The 18,101-nt window shown below is 53.4% G+C and overlaps 1 protein-coding gene across 2 annotated transcripts; it reads right to left on the bottom strand.

The window, feature by feature from the left end:
* Window positions 1–6,351: 6,351 nt before the first annotated feature.
* Window positions 6,352–17,572, bottom strand: FMOD (fibromodulin). 2 transcript variants are annotated; one of them, XM_081113132.1, is made up of 3 exons: window positions 17,508–17,572; window positions 13,911–14,899; window positions 6,352–8,118 (listed from the first exon to the last, which is right to left on the bottom strand). In XM_081113132.1, the coding sequence occupies exons 2-3, from the start codon at window positions 14,890–14,892 to the stop codon at window positions 7,967–7,969; spliced, it is 1,134 nt and encodes a 377-aa protein (XP_080969258.1). In that variant the 5' UTR covers window positions 14,893–14,899; window positions 17,508–17,572; the 3' UTR covers window positions 6,352–7,966. The 2 variants fall into 2 exon arrangements, with proteins under 2 accessions (XP_080969258.1, XP_080969259.1); XM_081113133.1 differs by lacking the exon at window positions 6,352–8,118 and adding an exon at window positions 8,765–9,171 and having other exon boundaries at window positions 17,508–17,543.
* Between the last annotated feature and the right edge of the window lie 529 nt (window positions 17,573–18,101).

Here is an 18,101-nt window from a genome sequence, read left to right as displayed (position 1 = left end):
ACAAAGGAAGGGCCCCATGGTCCCGCTCTGGGGAGGACAGGGCAGGGATGGCGCCCAGATCCCAGAGGCAGGAGCAGCCGCGCTTCTCGTGAAGCACCCGCTGTCCGCTGTGGTGCTGGGGAGCCACCCCTGCGTCTGTGCCCTGGGAGCGGTGGCTGCAGGTTCACATGGGCACGGTCATGGCATTGTTATGGCTGGATGCCCTTCAAGCCTGGTTCTAGCCCAGGGGTGGGCAAACTTTTTGACTCGAGGGCCACAATGGGTTCTTAAACTGGACCGGAGGGCCGGAACAAAAGCATGGATGGAGTGTTTGTGTGAACTAATATAAATTCAAAGTAAACATCATTACATAAAAGGGTACGGTCTTTTTTTTTTTTTAGTTTTATTCATTTCAAACTGGCCGGATCCGGCCCGCGGGCCGTAATTTGCCCACGGCTGTTCTAGAGCCTCCCGCGGCATCTGTGAGCTTCCTGCTATGACACCTCCTTGACAGGCAACAGACAAATAAAGGAGTTCCTTTGCGACTTAAATTGGCTACATTCAATGTCTGTAGCCAATTCTTGCTAGAGAATGGGGACTGACACAGCCCCTCCTTCTATCTGCTGGTCCGACTTCCACGCAGTCCTTATTGATTGCATGTCTCAGACTTCCGAGGACACACATGTTTGTGTTTTTTTAATCCTCACTCGAGGCTATGGAACCGGGGATGGAACCCACAACCTGGGCATGTGCCCTGACTGCGAGTCGAAACTGCCACTGTTTGGGACAATGTTCCAACCACCCGAGCCACCTGGCCAGGGCGTGTTCATGTTTTGAAGGTGCCACATGTGAGGATGGGCCAGGAAGCACCACCTGACACTTCTCCGGGCTGAAGTCATCAGGGATGTTGCCATAATGACACCCCGGCTGATCCTGACTCACCGTTCCTCCTGGGCTTGGAGCTGATTCTGCCCTGGAACCTGGCCACACACCTTTGTTCTGCTTTGGGATTTGGGTTTTGTGGCTTCTTCCTTGAAGCAGCCTTCCCCACACCTTCTTGTGCAAACTGCTGGCCCTGTTGTCTGACCCAGGTTTACCTCTGAACTGCCGGCTACGCCATTCAGGTGCCATCGTCCCCACCTGTCCCTGGAGCCTTATTTTGCTAAGACCCAGGCCTGGGTGTGATACCCGGGGTGGAGACATGGGGATTACTGGGATAGATTATTAGGAGTGTTCAAGATTAACCCCACTGCTTCCGAATGTTTTTGCTTGTGTAGGTAGGTCTCATTATCGCCTCCTGAGACTCTGACCCATTTCCTGTTATTATTTCTTATACTGGGTCAAGTGTAATTCTCTCTCTTCTAAGTGCAGCTGGCAACCTGGACACGTAGGTGGGAACAGCGCATTTATGACTGTCTGCGATTTTTGTTGGAGCCCTGAGTGACTGGGCAAGGTCTGCTGTGTTCATTCGTCCCTTTCAGCCTCTTTATCCTAGTCCCCCCCCCCAACCCCCCCCCCCCCCCCGCCCCGGTTCTGCTCCCTGGACGACATGGAAAAGCCAAGGACTTGGCCGCTCTCTGTGTCAGCCCTGCTTGAACCACACGTGGGCTCTGTCCCCAGGGCATGGCCTGGTTTCCAGGAAGATGGCTGCTCTGGAAACTCAGGCTGCCATGGGGTTGGGCAATGTGTTTGCTTGCATTGGGCACAGCGCGGTGGCCGGGGTCACCTAGAGGCTCAGCTGGTGGCGGGCGCTGCCATCCGTCTGTCCGAGGCAGAGCACTTCCTGGGAGAGCTTGAGGAGGTCTACACAGGACGCGGTGTCCCCTGATGACACTTCGGCTGCGGACCCTGTGCCCCAGAGCTCAGTGGAATGAATGGCTGAGCAAAGGAATAAAAAAAGTGGCTTCTGGCTCCCAGGGAGAAGGTACTGGTGGCTTTGCTGGCCACCCCGCCCTCAGCACTCCTTCCTCTTCAGAAAGAACAAAGAGGCATTTTGTCCATATGCTTCCTTGGGCGCTTACATCCCACAGTGTCATGGGTTCGAAAGCAACTGTTTTGTAAGCGTCTAAAGCAAAATGCATGTTCGTTGTTATTCTCTCCACCAAACTCTGTAGCAAGTACCTTGAGAGCTCTATGTTCATTCTTTTTTTATTTATTAAATATATTTTTATTGATTTTAGAGAGGAAGGGAGAGGGAGAGAGAGATAGGAACATCAATGATGAGAGAGAATCATTGATTGGCTGCCTCCTGCACGCCCCCCACTGGGGATTGAGCCTGCAACCCCAGGCATGTGCCCTTGACCAGAATCGAACCCGGGACCCTTTGGTCTGCAGGCTGACACGCTATCCACTGAGCCACACCAGCCAGGGCTCTACGTTCATTCTTTCATATCCTAAGTGTACCAGCTGGGGACACGCTGTCTGGCTCAGGGTTTTGCAGGGAGCTAAAACTTGTGGAGTGTGTGAGCTGCACTCAGAGCGGGAAAAGACCACGCTCACCTCCTCTCCCACCTCTTCTCAATGATCCAGGGTTCTGCCTGTCTTTTCATGGCTTAAGTGAGAGCAGTTGGTGAGTCTGGATGAGAAGACACTGTATTTTCATTTGTCACACAGCTAACTGAAAACTAGCATTCCTGTCAATTATGAAGGAAACAGACCACAGCGGTATTAGGAGTACCCAGGCTTCGTCACCAACTGAAATCACAGGTATTTTCATATCACACTAGTTATTGAAAATACTTAGAAACACCACTTAGGCTCATCAGCACTTCACAGCGACGATAGCTAATTAGACTTGTTGCTAGATCTTGTTATTTAGTTCATTAATAAAAATATATACAATGTAAACATTTATATATTTTATAACTATTTAAATGTAATTGGTTTTTATTTATTTATTTAATGTTTTTATTGATTTCAAAGAGAGAAGAAAGCAGAGGGAGAGAGAGAGAGAGAGAGAGAGAGAGAGAGAGAGAGAGAGAGAGAGAGATATGTGAGAGAGAAACATTGATTGGTTGCCTCCCACATGCACCCCAACAGGGGGCTGAATCGGAGACCTGGGCATGTGCCCTGACCCAGAATCCAAACAGCGACCTTTGGTGCACTGGATGATGCTCAAGCCACTGAGCCTCCCCAGCGGGTCAAAGGTAACTCGTTTCTCTTGTAAAAACTATGTGTTTTATTTCATGCCTTTAAAAATGTTTTGAGAAGAGGTTGGCTTCACCAGACTGCCAAAGAGGTTCGCTGCATACAAGGTCACGACCCTGCTTACACCCTGCCTTCTGGGGTCTTGATCTTTGGTCAGAGTCTAGTGGGGCTGGGTGTAATCAGAGCGGGTTTGGGAGAATGTGGGAGCAAACTGAAGTCTTTTTAACTTTCCTGAAAGCCTCTGGCGGTGCGAAGTGAGATGCTGCCCACTAGTGGTTGGAATGTAGAACGTGAGGCTGCATACAACACAGGCCCTTGGACAGTGGGTTGGGATGTTGGTGAAATTCCTTGGTACTTGTGTCTGAAATGAGAGGCTAAAGGCAACAGGTGGTTTAACCCACCCCTGCCTACAACTCTAGCCTCATCGCTTAAAATTCTCTTCCCTCTTCCCTATGCTCCATCCATTTTGCTCTGTCTTTCAGTGCCTCGAAGCTTTGGCCTGCACCAGGGTGTTAATCCATGCTCTTACCTCTGCTGGACTGCCCAGCCCCCTCCCCCCATCACCTCCTCTGGATAACTACACTCTCCCTCCATGCCTGATCTCAACCCCTGACCCTCCAGGCCAGGCCAGGCCAGGCTCCTGGATAATCCTCGTCTAGATCTGTGCTCACAGCTGTTCTCCTTGAGGTGGTTTTTGTTCATCTATTATCACTGCACTAGGGCAGGGGCTGTTTGTTTGTTCTCTGCAGTATCCCCACTGCCTGCCCAGGGCACTCAGCAAGCACTTATTCATGAAGAGTGACTGCCAATTGGAAAATTCATAAAGGGCCCGTGAATGCGAGCAGAATGGAGTTAGGTCCACGACAAATCAAGGCAGATGGCCTCCCTCCACGGTGACACCCCATGACTGCCAAGCCTCTACATGCTCCCAGGGGTCCCACTTTCACCAGTGACACGGGGCCCCCCCAGGATCATGCAGTAGAAACGGGGTAGCATGACTGACAGGCCGGGGAGACAGATGGCCCAGGGTCAGATCCTGGCCTTGGGGCTTTCTTCCTGGGTGACCTCAGCCTCTTTGTGCCGCAGTTTCCCCGTCTGTGAAATAGTGAAAGTAACAGTACCTCTGGCACAGGGAGGTTAGGAGTGCTAACGAGGTACCTAGGAAAGCACCCAGCACATGGCAAGTGCTGATCAGATGGCACCTAAAGGAAAAGAGCCAACCGATCCCCAAGGGACGGTCAGTCCCCGTCCCTACCCTGGGGAGAGGCACTGGGTGCAGCCAGGAGGGCAGCCTCTCGGCAGGCCTGGCCCCGGCTCCCTTTCTCCCCGTTGCTCTGTCTCGGTTGTGATATTCATGGGAGCCGCTAGGAAGCAAAATATGGAAGCAGAGACCTGGTTGGGTGGCTCAGCTGATTGGAGCACCATCCCCTACACCAGTGGTCGGCAAACTCATTAGTCAACAGAGCCAAATATCAACAGTACAACGACTGAAATTTCTTCTGAGAGCCAAATTTTTTAAACTTAAACTATATAAGTAGGTACATTGTTATTACCTTAATTAGGTTACTCCTAAGCTGGCCTTTGCTAAAAACGTCCTCAATCTGAGGGGTCGACCTCAGCAAACGTACCCCCACTTCGTCTAACGCCACTTCTTCAAAACGGATTCGCCCAGGCCAAAAACCGGCTTCTGCGCATGGGACACGAAGTTTCAACCGCACTGTACGTGTGCGCCCACACGTGGTATTTTGTGGAAGAGCCACACTCAAGGGGCCAAGGAGCCACATGTGGCTCGCGAGCCGAGGTTTGCCAACCCCTGCCCTACACCAAAAGGTTGTGTGTTTGCTTCCTGGTCAGGGCACATAACTGGGTTGCAGGTTTGAGCCCCTGTTGGGGTGTGTATGAGAGACAACCAATTGATGTTTCCCTCTTCCCCTTCCTCCCTCCCTCCCTCCCCTCTCCCTAAACATCCAGGAGTGAGAATTTTTAAAAAAGTAGAGGCAGGGGGTTCTTTCTCACAGCTGGGCTACATCCCTGCCTGTGTGTCCACGCCTTCTTCTCCCCCAGGATGTGCTGAACGTGCTGCCCTTGCAGTGAGGCCTGTGGCCTGACGCTACAATTTCCTTCTGGTCTATATACACTCACATCCCTGCCCAATTCTTGCTCCAGTGACTTATAATCAAAGTCGTTTACTCTGGCTTCAGATGGAGTGATAACATTGGTAACATACTTGGCACAGAATTTCATATTATATATTAACTAGAGGCTTGGTGCATGACATTCGTGCACTGAGGGGGTCCCTCAGCCTGGCCCGTGCCCTCTCACAGTCCGAAACCCCTTGGGGGATGTCCCCCTGCCGGCTTAGGCCTGCTCCCCACAGCTGGAAATCCCCTGAGGGATCCTTAGCACTGCTGCAGAGGAGGGAGAGACTCCTGCCACCACTGCTGCACTCTCCAACCGTGAGCCTGGCTTCTGGCTGAGTGGTGCTCCCCCTGTGGGAGTGCACTGACCACCAGGAGGCAGCTCCAGCGTTGAGCGTCTGCCCCCTGGTGGTCAGTGTGCGTCATAGTGATTAGTCACTCTGTCGTTCGGTCGATTTGCATATTAGGGTTTCATTATATAGGATGCTCAATAAATATCAGTTATTTCTCTATTGGGAAACAGTGGGTTGTCCCGAAAGTCGCAATCCTAGTCTGCCCTCTTGACTTTGTAACATTTGCTAAGCACCTAGCACGACATCTGGCACTTAAAGGCTTTCAGGAAATGTGGGGGGTGGAGAGGATGAATGAGCTTATTTTCCTCTTCCAGGCCCAGCTGGGCTTTGCCCTGCTTGACTGCCCCCAGTTCTGCACAGTTGCCGCTAGAGGGCAGGAGAGGTTAAGACAACTACACTCAGGACCCCTGGGACCCAGAATTACTGGCTGGACAAGGGAGGCTGAAGGAAGGAGGAAAACATCAGAATGCTTGAAAAAAGCCAGCTCTTTCTCTCTGGTGGACCCAATGGAAGGAAATGTGTAGCTAGAGAGATTGAAGTTAGACTTCAAGAAGAACTTCCAATGCACAAAGTATGCTTACTAGAGATTTCATACAGGTGTTTTGCTTTGTTTTTTAGGCCTTTAACTACATCTGCCCAAGCAGAATAGATGAGAAGGTGGGCTCTTCCTGTCTGAGGCTTATGTGACCCCACTAGGTCCGATTAAAGTGTCTGCCTTTAATGACTCCATTCTTGCAGATGCAATAGTAAAATACCTTTATTGGTCAGTCAGCCACCACTCATGCTTTTCCTGTAATAAGAATCCTTTATAGCGGCATGATGGTGCTCACATGCAGATGCTTTCTGAAGAGCCTGGGCGGGGGCAGCCTTGCCCCTCACATCAGAGCTCCTTTGTTGAAATGAGCTGGTTTGTTTGGCTTTTGTGGATTTCAGGGTCTGGGACCAAGAACAGAGTCCAGGGATCCCTCCTTCACTTCTTGGGGAAGCTGCTCCCAAACACACACAGTATCAGGGACACAATGGCATCTGGCAGGGGCCAGGCTAGGGTTCTCTCTCTTCCAGGGGTCCCTGCCCTGGGCTTCCCAGGTGGCTCCATCCCCATGGGCCCCCAAAGAGGAGGGCTAGGCTCCAGGCGACATTACCGTTCAGAAATGGGGAGTCTATAGCAATGCTCTCCAGCCAAAGCTATAAAGCAACAGGAACCTTCAGTAGCGAGAGTGTAGCTCAGAGCTGCAAAAGCAGAGGGTTTATGCTCAGCACCGGAAGGAGCTGGCTGCCTGGCCTGGCTTCAGTGACCCAGTGAGCATCCCCAGCCAGCGCTGGTCCTGCAGAACCGTGGCCTTAGCACAAACCAATGCACACAGGTGAGCCACAGCCTCCTCCTTGGGCCAGCAGGCAAGCCCGGGGCTGGCTGGAGTCTGCTTCTCCCACCAGGATGAGGGCCTTCGTGCATGGGTCAGAGGAGGGGCCAACCACCCTTTCTCATGCTGGTCTCTCCTTTGAGGATAAGACCCAAGCAGGGAGCTGCTGGCCATGCAGAGTGTGGGGCAGCCTCCTCATCCAGCCTGCTCTGCCTGAGCTTCCTCTTTTGAAGTCCGACCTACCTGCCCTGTACAGTTTTAAGAGCCCCCTGCACTTTTAAGCCTAAGGTTGGTTGTCTCCTCCCATATCGGGCCCTGAATATTGTCATCATAATGGTGACCTTGAGTCTGGTGGCTTTCAAGGAGTGAGGTGAGGGAGGCAGAGAGGTGACTCTTGTGTCCTTCCAATTGCAGACACAAGGGTGGGTCCTCTGGCAGGCAGATGCCAAGGGCCTGAGGCCTCCTGTCTGGGGCTGAGGCCAGAGAGCTGTCTGTGGGGCCAGTTGAGGGGATGAGGTGGAGCTGGGAGGCAGCTGGACAGAGGTATATTCGGAGGAACAGTGAGTGCCAGCCCAGGGGAGTGGCATGACCAGCCTCATACCGCACATGGGAGCGGGCAGGCGCTGCTCAGAGTCGGGGATCGTTGGGAAAATAGCTAATGTGCTGTGCCCAGGCAACTGCAGAGCTCATGACTCCAGACCCTCGGGAAGAAGCTAAGGGTAGTGAGATTCCTGACGCTGGGACTGCGGGTATTGCTCCCTCTGCCGCCACCTCTGTCCTGGGAAAGGGAGCTGGGGCCTGCACCTCGACAGGAAGCTGCCTGTGTGTGCCCTGGCCCACCTGACCCTGCCTACAGGGAAGATATGAGGGGAGCCCGTGGAGTGCTGTCACATGGTCTGTCCTAGACCTTCCAGCAAAAGCCAAACCAAACCATCAAGCCAAATGCAGAGGGGCGGGGTGGCGTGGGCCCCGCGCAGGGCAGGGCCGCTCAGATCTCGATGAGGCTGGCCTGGCGCAGGCAGAGGGGCGCGTCCTCGGGCATGGCGTTCCGCTGGATCTCGTTCCCGTCCAGGCGCAGCACCTGCAGCTTGGAGAAGTTGATGACGTCCACCACGGTGCAGAAGCTGCTGATGGAGAACTCTGCGGGGACAAGAGGGGCGGAGGTGGGTGGGAGGAGCCCGGATCAGGGTCCCGGATCCGCAGCGCGGCCTGGGAAGCTGCTTGGCGCCCGCCGGGGCTGGAGCTTGGCTGGGTGGCCCAGGAGGGCGCTAGGGTTGGAGTCATACCAACTCCGACCACTAGGGGGCGCAAAAAGTGGGCCTTCAGCTGTGTCTGCTGCTCCAGCCTCCTACCCACCCCCAGCCTGGACAGCATTTGCAGACCCTGGAATGCCCTTGAGTGTTCTTCCCACCAGGACCTGATCCCTTCCCATCTGCGTGCAGCAGGGGAAGCAGAGGAAATCAAAGACCAAGCCTGGCAGCGAGAGGTATGGATAGCTTTTGAGAGGGCTTTGCTCAATGGCTCTGAGATGAAAGACAAGGCAAATGGAGGGACTCAAAGCTGGAATATCCCCTGCCTCTTTGCAGACAGAGAAAGTGGCAGGAAATTACCGTGAGGCAGGCTCCGAGGGGCTGTGCCCCTCCACTCCCAGCACTGCCAGGGGTGAGCAAGGCGCTGAGGCTCAAGGACAGGACAGACGAACCAGGCTGCCAAGAACCCCTGGAGTCAAGTACACAATTCCCCCGCCTCCTGCATTTCACATGACTATGGTTTTTCTCTTCCTTTTAAATTCCAAAAGAATGTTCCCCTTTCAAAGCTCTCCCCTCAAACCACGTAATCCTAAGAGGTGCAATAGCTCTGTTCGGTTTTAACAAACTCTTCTGCAGCCTTTCACCCCCTTTTCCCTCTGATTGTCCTCTTAGGCACATCAGCCGCCTCTGTCTAGGGCAGTGGTTCTCAACCTTCCTAATGCCGCGGCCCTTTAATACAGTTCCTCATATTGTGGTGACCCCCAATTTCATTGCTACAAATTGAACATAATTAAAGCATAGTGATTAATCACAAAAACAATATGTAATTATATATGTGTTTTCCGATGGTCTTAGGCAACCCCTGTGAAAGGATACTTCGACCCCCAAAGGGGTCCTGATCCATGGGTTGAGAACCGCTGGTCTAGGATCTACTGGTCAGGAACTGGAAAGGAGAAAAACAAGAACTCAGTTAAAAATCCAGCAGGGACACCAGAAGTCACCACCGAAACGCTCTGAGGCCCCTGGGGCTCCTTCACGTGGTAAGGGCTTGAGGAAGATGCTCAGGTGAGTGTCGGTCTGGGTCTGGTTCAAGGGTAGGGCCCACTCAGTACATCTCCAGGGCGAAACGCCGGGCTGAGCCAGGGTGGGGCTCACTTTTGTGTCCACCAGAGGCGCTCTCGGCTTGCCGCGGCGGTCGGGAGCTCTGCCGGCCTGAAGCTGGGCAGCAGGAGTGGGAGGAAGGCTTTCTGATTCTTCCCAGGGGCGATGGTGGAGGGCGTTGTGGGGATGAAATGAAGGTTGCGAGGAGGACAGTATAGAGACGTCACAGGCTGGGGAAGAACGTGTTTTTAAATTAATACAACCAATGGGTTTCCGTCTCTGTTAAGAACTGACCAAGAGGAGATGAGGTGAGGCTGCAGCCAATGTAAACAGAAGACAGAAAATCCAGGCCCAAAGCAGAAGGAGGGGAGGGGAGGGGAGGGGAGAGGGGAGGGGGGGGAGTGCCCTTTTCCAGAGTGTACTAAGGAGGGAGAGAGAGTCTGAAATCTTTGGGATGCTTCCTTTCCGGTCCTGGGGAATGGGCCGAGTGGCCTCGGAGTGGGCGGGCTGGGGGCAGAGTAAAGACCAGGGGCTGGGTCTAGGTGTCCGCATGGAAGCAGTGAGTGGGGTGAGCTGGGGAGAAGCAGAGTGGCCCAGTGTGAGTAGCATTTCCTACCCTATTTGGGACTGCGCTCGCTGGAGGTCCCAGGATAGAATCTCTACCCCCTGTTCAAACCCTGGCTCCCCGCCCTGCACATATAAATCCGGGGGCTCTGGGGGCTGTGGGCCCACAGTGTGTAGATTCCGCCCACATGCTGGCTACCCTGAGTTCCTTCTCCAAGCTCATTCATAGCACAGGGCTCTTCTGCTAGGAGACTCCGAGGACACTTTCCAGCCCAGATTAAAAGCTGACATAAGTCTTTCCAAATGCCTGCTGCTGTACCCGCCCTGCCCCACTGGATCCCAGAGCTGCTGAGTACAGTCCGAGCTGTGTTCCCTGCTGCTGCCAGGCTGGAAAAACGGAGGGCGATGCTAGTGGAAGAAGGAAGGGGAGGGGAGGACGGCCTGTCCCCTGCACACCCTTAGTTCCTGCCCTTCTCCGAGGGCTCCTTCAATTCCGCCTGCACCCCCACGGGTCCCTGCCGGCCCCTGCCGGGGGGCCTTTCTGTCATGCGCCGAGGAGAGGGGCTAAGCTGGGGTCTGTCTTCCCTGCTGGTGATCCGCCTCAGGGGCTGCTCCTCACATTCTCAGCCAGAGACGCCTGGCTGGGGGGGGGGGGGGGGGAGCACGAAAGGAGGGGCTCAGGGTGCAATGCTACACAGCCTGGGTGACATGGAGAGGCTGCTTTTCCTTCCCTGCCTCAGTTTCCCCATCTTCACAACACAAAAGGTAAAACAAAACAAAACTATGCCTGTTAACTTTAAAGTGGCAAAAAGAAGAAAAGCTAATAACAGTGATTGTGCGTTGCTTTCCCAATAATGTGCCAGGCCCCGGACCAAGCACTTTCCATGTGCTAATTCACTGATTAAGAAAAATAAGGAATTGCTGTTGTTTTGTCTAAAGAGACGACTAGGAGAGAGGCTAATAACGAGTCAAAGAGGATTTGGGTTAAATCGTACAAGAAGGGATTTGGGGTAGACACTGAAAAATTTTATGTTTTTGTGTTTTGTTTTGTTTTCTCCTCACCCAAGGAGTGGGGATATTTTCCCATTGGTTTTTAGAGAGAGTGGAGGGGAAGGGAGAGGGGAGGGGGAGAAAGAGAGAGAAACATTGATGTGAGAAAGACACAACGATCCTACACGGGCCCTGACCAGAGGCAGGGATCGAACCTGCAACCCAGGTATGTGCCCTTGACCGGGAATCAAACCCGAGACCCTCTGATGCACAGTCCAACGTTCCAACCACTGAGCAATGCCAGTCAGGGTAGAGAACACTTTTAGGTTTTTTGACTTAAGGGAGAACTTTCTTGGGAGACCTTAGGACACTTTACTAAAGTAATTTTATCTTCAGCAGAGTTTTAGAAAGGGATGGGCCACCTAGTATTTGAGCAGCAGACATGGCTCTGCATGAGGGCAGGACGGTAGCAGACGCTGTGATGAAGCCACTTCCACCCCAAGCCTCTCTGATTGCATAGTTAGGCGGTGACAAATGGGTTCTCTCCCCTGACAGATGCTGTTCGCTGTCACCGTTTCAAGGTCAAACTCTGATGGAGCACAGCATAGAACATGCCGTTTCTGATGTGACAGTCCTCCTGGATTCAGAATGGGTGGCAGGTAAGGAGTGGTGACTTCTGGGAGGGGTGAGGGAGAGTTAGTGGAATGATGGACAGCTGCGGGTAAATGTCAAACTCCCTGTGGCATGCAACATCTTAGAGACGTCTTAGAGAACTGCCCCCTTGGAATGAGACATTAAAGACAAAACCCCGTCTGGTGTCTGGCACTTCAAACTAGTGGACCAGACACCTCGTCAGCTTTCTTTTGTTGTTATTGTTGTTGTTCATCCTCACCTGAGGATATTTTTCCATTGATTTTTAGAGAGAGAGTGGAAGAGAGAGGGAAAGACAGAAACATTGACTTGAGAGAAACACATCGATTGGTTGCCTTCTGCATGCGCCCTAATGGGCATGGGAGGAGCCAGCAACCAATGTACGTGCCCTTGGCCAGAATCAAACCCAGGACCCTTTGGTCTGAAGCCCGACACTCTACCCACTGAGCCAAACCGGCTAGGGCCCTTGTCAGCTTTCTAGCCCCACTGCCAACCTCTGGGACTGGTGTCTCTCTCACTCTGAGGGCTGTCCAGCTCGTTAAGGTCTCACCAAATGACTGATCTGTTCGCTGAGCACTGGGAGAAAAAGGATCAAGAGACTCAGGGTGATAACTCAGCCCAGATAGGTGCTCTTTGCTCTCAGCAGGCTCTGCTTCAAAGCCCTTTGTTAGTCTTTCTTTCCCCAGGGAGAGGGGACTTTGCTGACAGAGGAAGGGAGGTTAAATGCTGGCTCTGGGCCCTCCGGGTAGGATTAAGACGTCAGATGCCCGGAGCCATGTAAGCACAGTCTGAACGCAACATTCTGAGTAGGAGCTGGCAAGCAACCAGGTAATCCAATCTGAAACGAATAGGCAGCTCTTTGGGTTCCTTTAGGCATCTGCAGGGAAGTGCTTGGGCAACAAGAAGCCCGGGGTCCTTCCCTACCACCCTAGGGCTTTGTCGTGTTCAGGCTCATGTTATTCTAGGGCAGGGGTCCTCAAACTTTTTAAACGGGGGGCCAGTTCACTGTCCCTCAGACCGTGGGAGGGCCGGACTATAAAAAAAAAAAACTATGAACAAATCCCTATGCACACTGCACATATCTTATTTTTGAAGTAAAAAAACCAAAACGGGAACAAATACAATATTTGTATTTGCATGTGGCCCGCGGGCCGTAGTTTGAGGACTCCTGTTCTAGGGGGACCTTTGCCCTGCCTCTAGGGACTCCTTGAACTCCAGGGAGAACTGACCAGAACAAGTACTGCATTCAGCTCGGAGCAGCTGCACAATCTTGTCCACCAACTATTAATGTTTGAAAAGCAAATAAACACCCAAACACAAGACCAGGCTGTAGGGGCAGGAGTAGATGGTGTGGAAACAGAGAGCGCATCCTCTTCTGGGCCAGTGAGTAGGTGCAGGTGCCATGGTTTCTTAGCCCACCTCCCCGTCCCCCCCGCCCCCCAAGATGGATCCTACAAATTCAGCTTCAATCCCTTCTCTCTATGAATGGCCACTCCCAACCCTTTCCAGACTCATCTCTCACGGCTCCTCAATCTCATGACCCCTTCCTCTCGGTCACACGAATTTCCTGGCTGTCCCCTACAGGTGACCTGTTCAATGACTGGTTCCTTTGATCCTGGCAATTTGTCTTCGCAGAATGGCTTTGTCCTGAGTTCCTCTAGCCCAGTGGTCGGCAAATTCATTAGTCAACAGAGCCAAATATCAACAGTACAACGACTGCAATTTCTTTTGAGAGCCAAATTTTTTAAACTTAAACTATGTAGGTAGGTACATTGTTATTAACTTAATTAGGGTCCTCCTAAGCTGGCCTTTGCTAAAAACATCCTCAGTCTGATTGAGGTACGTTCGCTGAGGTCGACCCCTACCAACTCTCCCATCCACACTTGTCTTGTATACTTGTTTCATCTATCTCCTTTCGTTCATCCTCTCTATATGTCCACCCCCCACTTCTTCTAATGCCACTTCTTCAAAATAGACTCGCCCAGGCCGAAAACCAACTTCTGCGCATGGGCCACGAAGTTTCAATCGCACTGTACGTGCGCGCCCGCATGTGGTATTTTGTGAAAGAGCCACACTCAAGGGGCCAAAGAGCCGCATGTGGCTCACGAGCCGCGGTTTGCCGACCACTGCTCTATCCCATGCCCACTTATCTCTCAGGACGTGCATTGAAACTTCCTTCTGGGAAGTCTTCTTACCAACCACTGTCCACTAACTTTTATTCACGCTGCTGTTAGGCAAGGCTGGGCCTCAGGGTGCTTTAGATGTGCTCTCCAGTTACTCTACTGCTATGGCTTTTGTGTTGCCACCAGCACACAGAATAGGGTCTTTCCAGGGAAATAGACTGCCCCTCCCCATGCCCCTTAGCCAAGGTCTCACCATTGATCCTATTGCCCTGGAGGTAGAGGTTCTCCAGGTTGGTGTTGACTGGGGGGATCTTCTGCAGTTGGTTGTAGGAGAGGTCGAGCTCAAGGATGCTGCTGGAATTGAAGGTGTTCGAGGCCAGGCCATTGTTGGTGAGACTGTTGTGGGACAACCGCACATACAACAGTTTGGGCGACCCCCGGAAGTAGCTGTCGGGGACGGAGTAGACGTTGTTGTGCTCCAGATACAGCTGCTCAAGGGCGGAGGGCAGTCCATCCGGCACCCTCCGAAGGTGGTTGTAGCTCAAGTCCAGCAAGATCAATGACCGGAGGCCCCTCATCGCGCTGCCCACTTCCTGGATCTCGTTGTGTTGAAGGTACAAGGCTGTGAGGTTCTCCAGCCCCTCCAGCGCATTGTTGGGGACCCGCGCGATCTGGTTGTGGTCGAGATGGAGTTCCCTCAGGGATCGAGGCAGTGGGCCGGGCATCCGGGTCAGGTTGTTGTGGTCCAGGTACAGCCTCTCCAGGTGCCTCAGCTTAGAGAAGACCTTCCTGCCCACCCTGTCACTGGTGATCTGGTTGCCGTGGAGAGCGATCCAGAGCAGCCCGGTGGCGTTGTCAAAGACACCTTCCTGGATGGAGGAGATCTGGTTGTTCTGGAAGTAGACATACTTCATGCGGGAGGGGACGAAGGGCAGGTACTTCAGGTTGCGGTTGTCACAGTACATGGCCGTGGGGAAGTTAGGGGGGCAGTCACACTCCTGGGGGCAGTCTCGAGGTTCTGGTGGTGGGGGTGGAGAGCCATAGGCGTAGGCCGGACCCTCCTCCACCCCGTAGGGGTAAGGCTCATAGGGCTCATAAGGGTAAGGTTCATAGGGATCGTAGTAGGTGGACTGCTGGCTGCGGAGGTAGTGGAACCACCAGTGAGGGTCGTCATCATACTGGGCCCGGGAGAGGGAGCACAGCCCTGCCAGCAGCAGGACAGAGGCCCACTGCATGTTGTCTCTGCAAGGAAGGAGAGAGAACAGAGCAAGCCCACATGAGTGAGACTCCAGGGAGGGGAGTGGGCGAGCCTCAGGCTTTGAGCGGATCTGATTTGGTGCCAAACACCTGCAAATAGGAGCCTGGCTCTCCCTTCCTGCCTGCCTCCTCCCAGCTGGACCTTGGCTGTCTGAGGGGAGCTGGGTGCATAGAGGCCCAGAAGGGGAGTCTTTGAGATGAGAAGAAACTTGAATGGGGGTGCTGCATTTTTTTGGAGGGGCAGAACCTGAAGGTTCTATTGTGGCAGCTGGAGAGCCCATAGCAATCCCTGTGGGGTGGAGTGCTCTTCAGGCCTGAATTCACATCCAACTTGGACTCCCCGGGGAAGTAAAAATTTTCAAAAGTCCAAGGCAAAAGCCCCATGGCTCTGGGAAACCTCCAGAAGTGGCTGGAGCCCTCAAAGGGGAAGATCTGAATTACTTCTGAAAGATCTTTTGGTCTCTTGGGCAGGCTGAGGGTTTCTGATTCTGAGTCTTTGGGGAGCCGTGGGCTGCCCTCCAGAGTGCCAGCGTCTAGAACAGTCTGCTGGGTGAGGATACTCTTGGGTTAGCAGTGTGTGGCTACACATGCAACTTGGCAGGCACTGGCGCCCGGGAATGGCCCTTGTCTTCCAGAGTGGCTGAGGGCAGGGAGCCTGAGTCAGTCCACCTGCTGTCCTCTCTGATGTCTAGGAAAGTATTAGCACTCTTCATGCTCCACCACGGACATTACGCAAGAGCCATGTGGGGCCAAGAGACATGAATTGAGGAACAGCACAAAAGGGAATAGGATTTGAAGACTTACACGTGTGCCCAAGGGAACGTGGCTTTAGAATGGGATTCTGGCATCCCCTTGCCATCCCTGTGGAGACATCTGGATTAGCAGGCTTCCTATCGAGGCCCTCACACTGGCATCAGCTGTTGCCTTTGAACTTCTATGCTAGTGAGATGAGAATAGGCAGGCCTGGGGACAAATGCAGGCATGGTGCCATCTGAGAGGGAAGCTGAAGGTATGGAAGATGAGGGGTCAGGGGGTGACATATCAGGCCTGAGCACTCTACTCTGACTACCTATAGCCAGAGCGCTGCATAGCTCCTGTGAGCAATGGGCACCGTCCAGAGGTGTGAGTGTCACCCTTGGATGGGGAAACCTTAGACCCTTTTTGGTCCTGGGAAAGTCACAGATATCTCTCACCTGACTTTTGGGCCTTGCTGGGGTTGGCAGCTGTGGACAGGAGAAAGAGAGAAGTCTAAAAGCCAGCATGAAATCCACTGAACTGATGGGCAGCACCCTGACTGTGACAATAGAGTCACTCTGTGTCCACCACCCCTCCCAGACCTCTTGGTTCCCTGAAAACAGTTCTCTTAGGCCAGCTTCATCCCATCAGCCTCTGGGCTGCAGAGGAGAGGCACCCTGGCTCACTCTCAGGCAGCCTGAAGCCTCGGACAAAGAGCCCACAGTGTTTCTGAGAAGCCAACCCAATCGCCCATGGCCTGGGCACGCTGGCTGGGCCCTGGCTCTGGCCAGGAGAGAAGACTGATGGAACGGCCCACTGCCAACAGCACATTTTTCCATGCACAGCTCTGGGCTGCAGCAGGACCAAGGTGGCTGTCTGAGGCTGGCACAGTGAGCCTCTGTCTCCATTTCTCCTTCCAGACTGGGTACTTTGGCAGACAAGAGCCACCTTCCTCTTTAAGACTCAGCTTTCCAGGGGCATGCATCCTGCCCACTTTGGCCTCTACTTAGGAGCCCTGACTGTTGACAGGGTTTGGTGGGGACCTTATGCCTCTGCTTGTCCTACCCCCATTTCTTGTTGTCTGCTCTTAAATCACCCCCTAATGCTAGAGACCCTCCTGTGCTCAGCGTTTCCTGAGGGGAAGTTTCTCGGACTGCCACTCTGTGAGTTGGGGAAGCTTACTCAGAAGTTACTGCTGCTCTCTCATTTCTCCACTCCACAGAACCATCCCTCCCTTAGCAGAGTGGAGGAGGTCAAACCAGAAGCCATCCCCTCCCTGGACTGGACCCCCACTCACAGCTCCCTACACATGGTCAGCTCTCAACACTTCTTTCTCTCCCTTTCACCCCAGCAACACACACACACACACACACACACACACACACACACACACACACACTCAGACTCAATACACAAAACTCCCCTCCCCCCTTCCCCAGCAGTGTTTCGGCCCCACAGCCCCTCTATAGGAGAGACTGCAGGGACACGGGGGGGGGGGGGGGGGGGGGGTGGGCGGGCATTTATGAGTAGTAGCCTGGCAGAGCTGGCTCCCCTTTGCTTTTTGTGCCTGAGAACTGGAGGTCCCCCCAACAATCAGAAAGGAGTTGCAGGACAAAGGTAGCATGCTGGGACCCCTTCTTTCAAAGTCCCCTTGGCCGTCTCCAGCATCCTGGGAGCACTGCCCAGAGAGGGAGAGGGAGGAATGACTTCCCCCTGCCGTCCTCTCCCACTCCCCAGCCCCTTTCCCTTATTTTCTGGTGGAACGACAAGTCTCAAAAACAAGTAAAACGACTTCACTTACCTGGAGTTGAACCTTTCAGAGTGACCACGTCCCAACAAGTAAAACGACTTCACTTACCTGGAGTTGAACCTTTCAGAGTGACCACGTCCCTCTGCCTGTGGACTCCTGGGGCTGAAGGAAGTGTGTGTGAGAGCGAAGGAGTGAGCGTGTGTACTGAGAGCGCCCGGGTCTGTGCCAGGCCAGGGTCCCGCCCCCGAATTCCTAATCAAATATTGTGAAGAGAGGGGCCGAGGAGCCAGGATCCTGGCTTTTTCAGCTCGGCTGCAGGGGCGGAGCTCACACCCAACCGCGCGGTCCTGTCTGCCTGCCGCTAGGAAAACCACCTTCTTTCCACTCACTGTCTCCCCCAGCATTGGCAGCACTGCGCTCTCTCTGCTGAATGAGTTAGTGGCGCCCTACAAGTTATTTGCACAGGCTCTGGGCTTCTCATTAAACCCACAGGGCAGATGCCGGGCTGGGGAGAGCCAGGCTTTGGGTAAAGGCATCTTAATTAACTCTTTCAGCTGATGGTGTCTTCCACTCCCCCCCCCCCCCCCCCCCCCCCCGGCTAGTATTCATCCTTCCCAGCACCATACACTTGCACTTATCCTTAGGGTTCCCAACACTTAACTTGTTGGGTTGAAACAGGATGATATGAGAGGCTGTGTGTGA

Source organism: Myotis nattereri, assembly GCF_964212035.1.
Source record: "Myotis nattereri genome assembly, chromosome: 18".
Taxonomy (NCBI): domain Eukaryota; kingdom Metazoa; phylum Chordata; class Mammalia; order Chiroptera; family Vespertilionidae; genus Myotis; species Myotis nattereri.
Note: the sequence above shows the minus strand (reverse complement) of the source record. Positions and strands in the feature narration are given on the sequence as shown.

What these genes read in the sequence shown, in the direction of transcription:
- FMOD (XM_081113132.1), bottom strand. Translation starts at nt 14,892, where the DNA reads ATGCAGTGGGCCTCTGTCCTGCTGCTGGCAGGGCTGTGCTCCCTCTCC. An exon ending in CCAGGGCAATAGGATCAATG is followed by an intron (nt 8,119 to 13,910) that starts GTGAGACCTTGG and finishes TTGTCCCCGCAG; the next exon opens with AGTTCTCCATCAGCAGCTTC.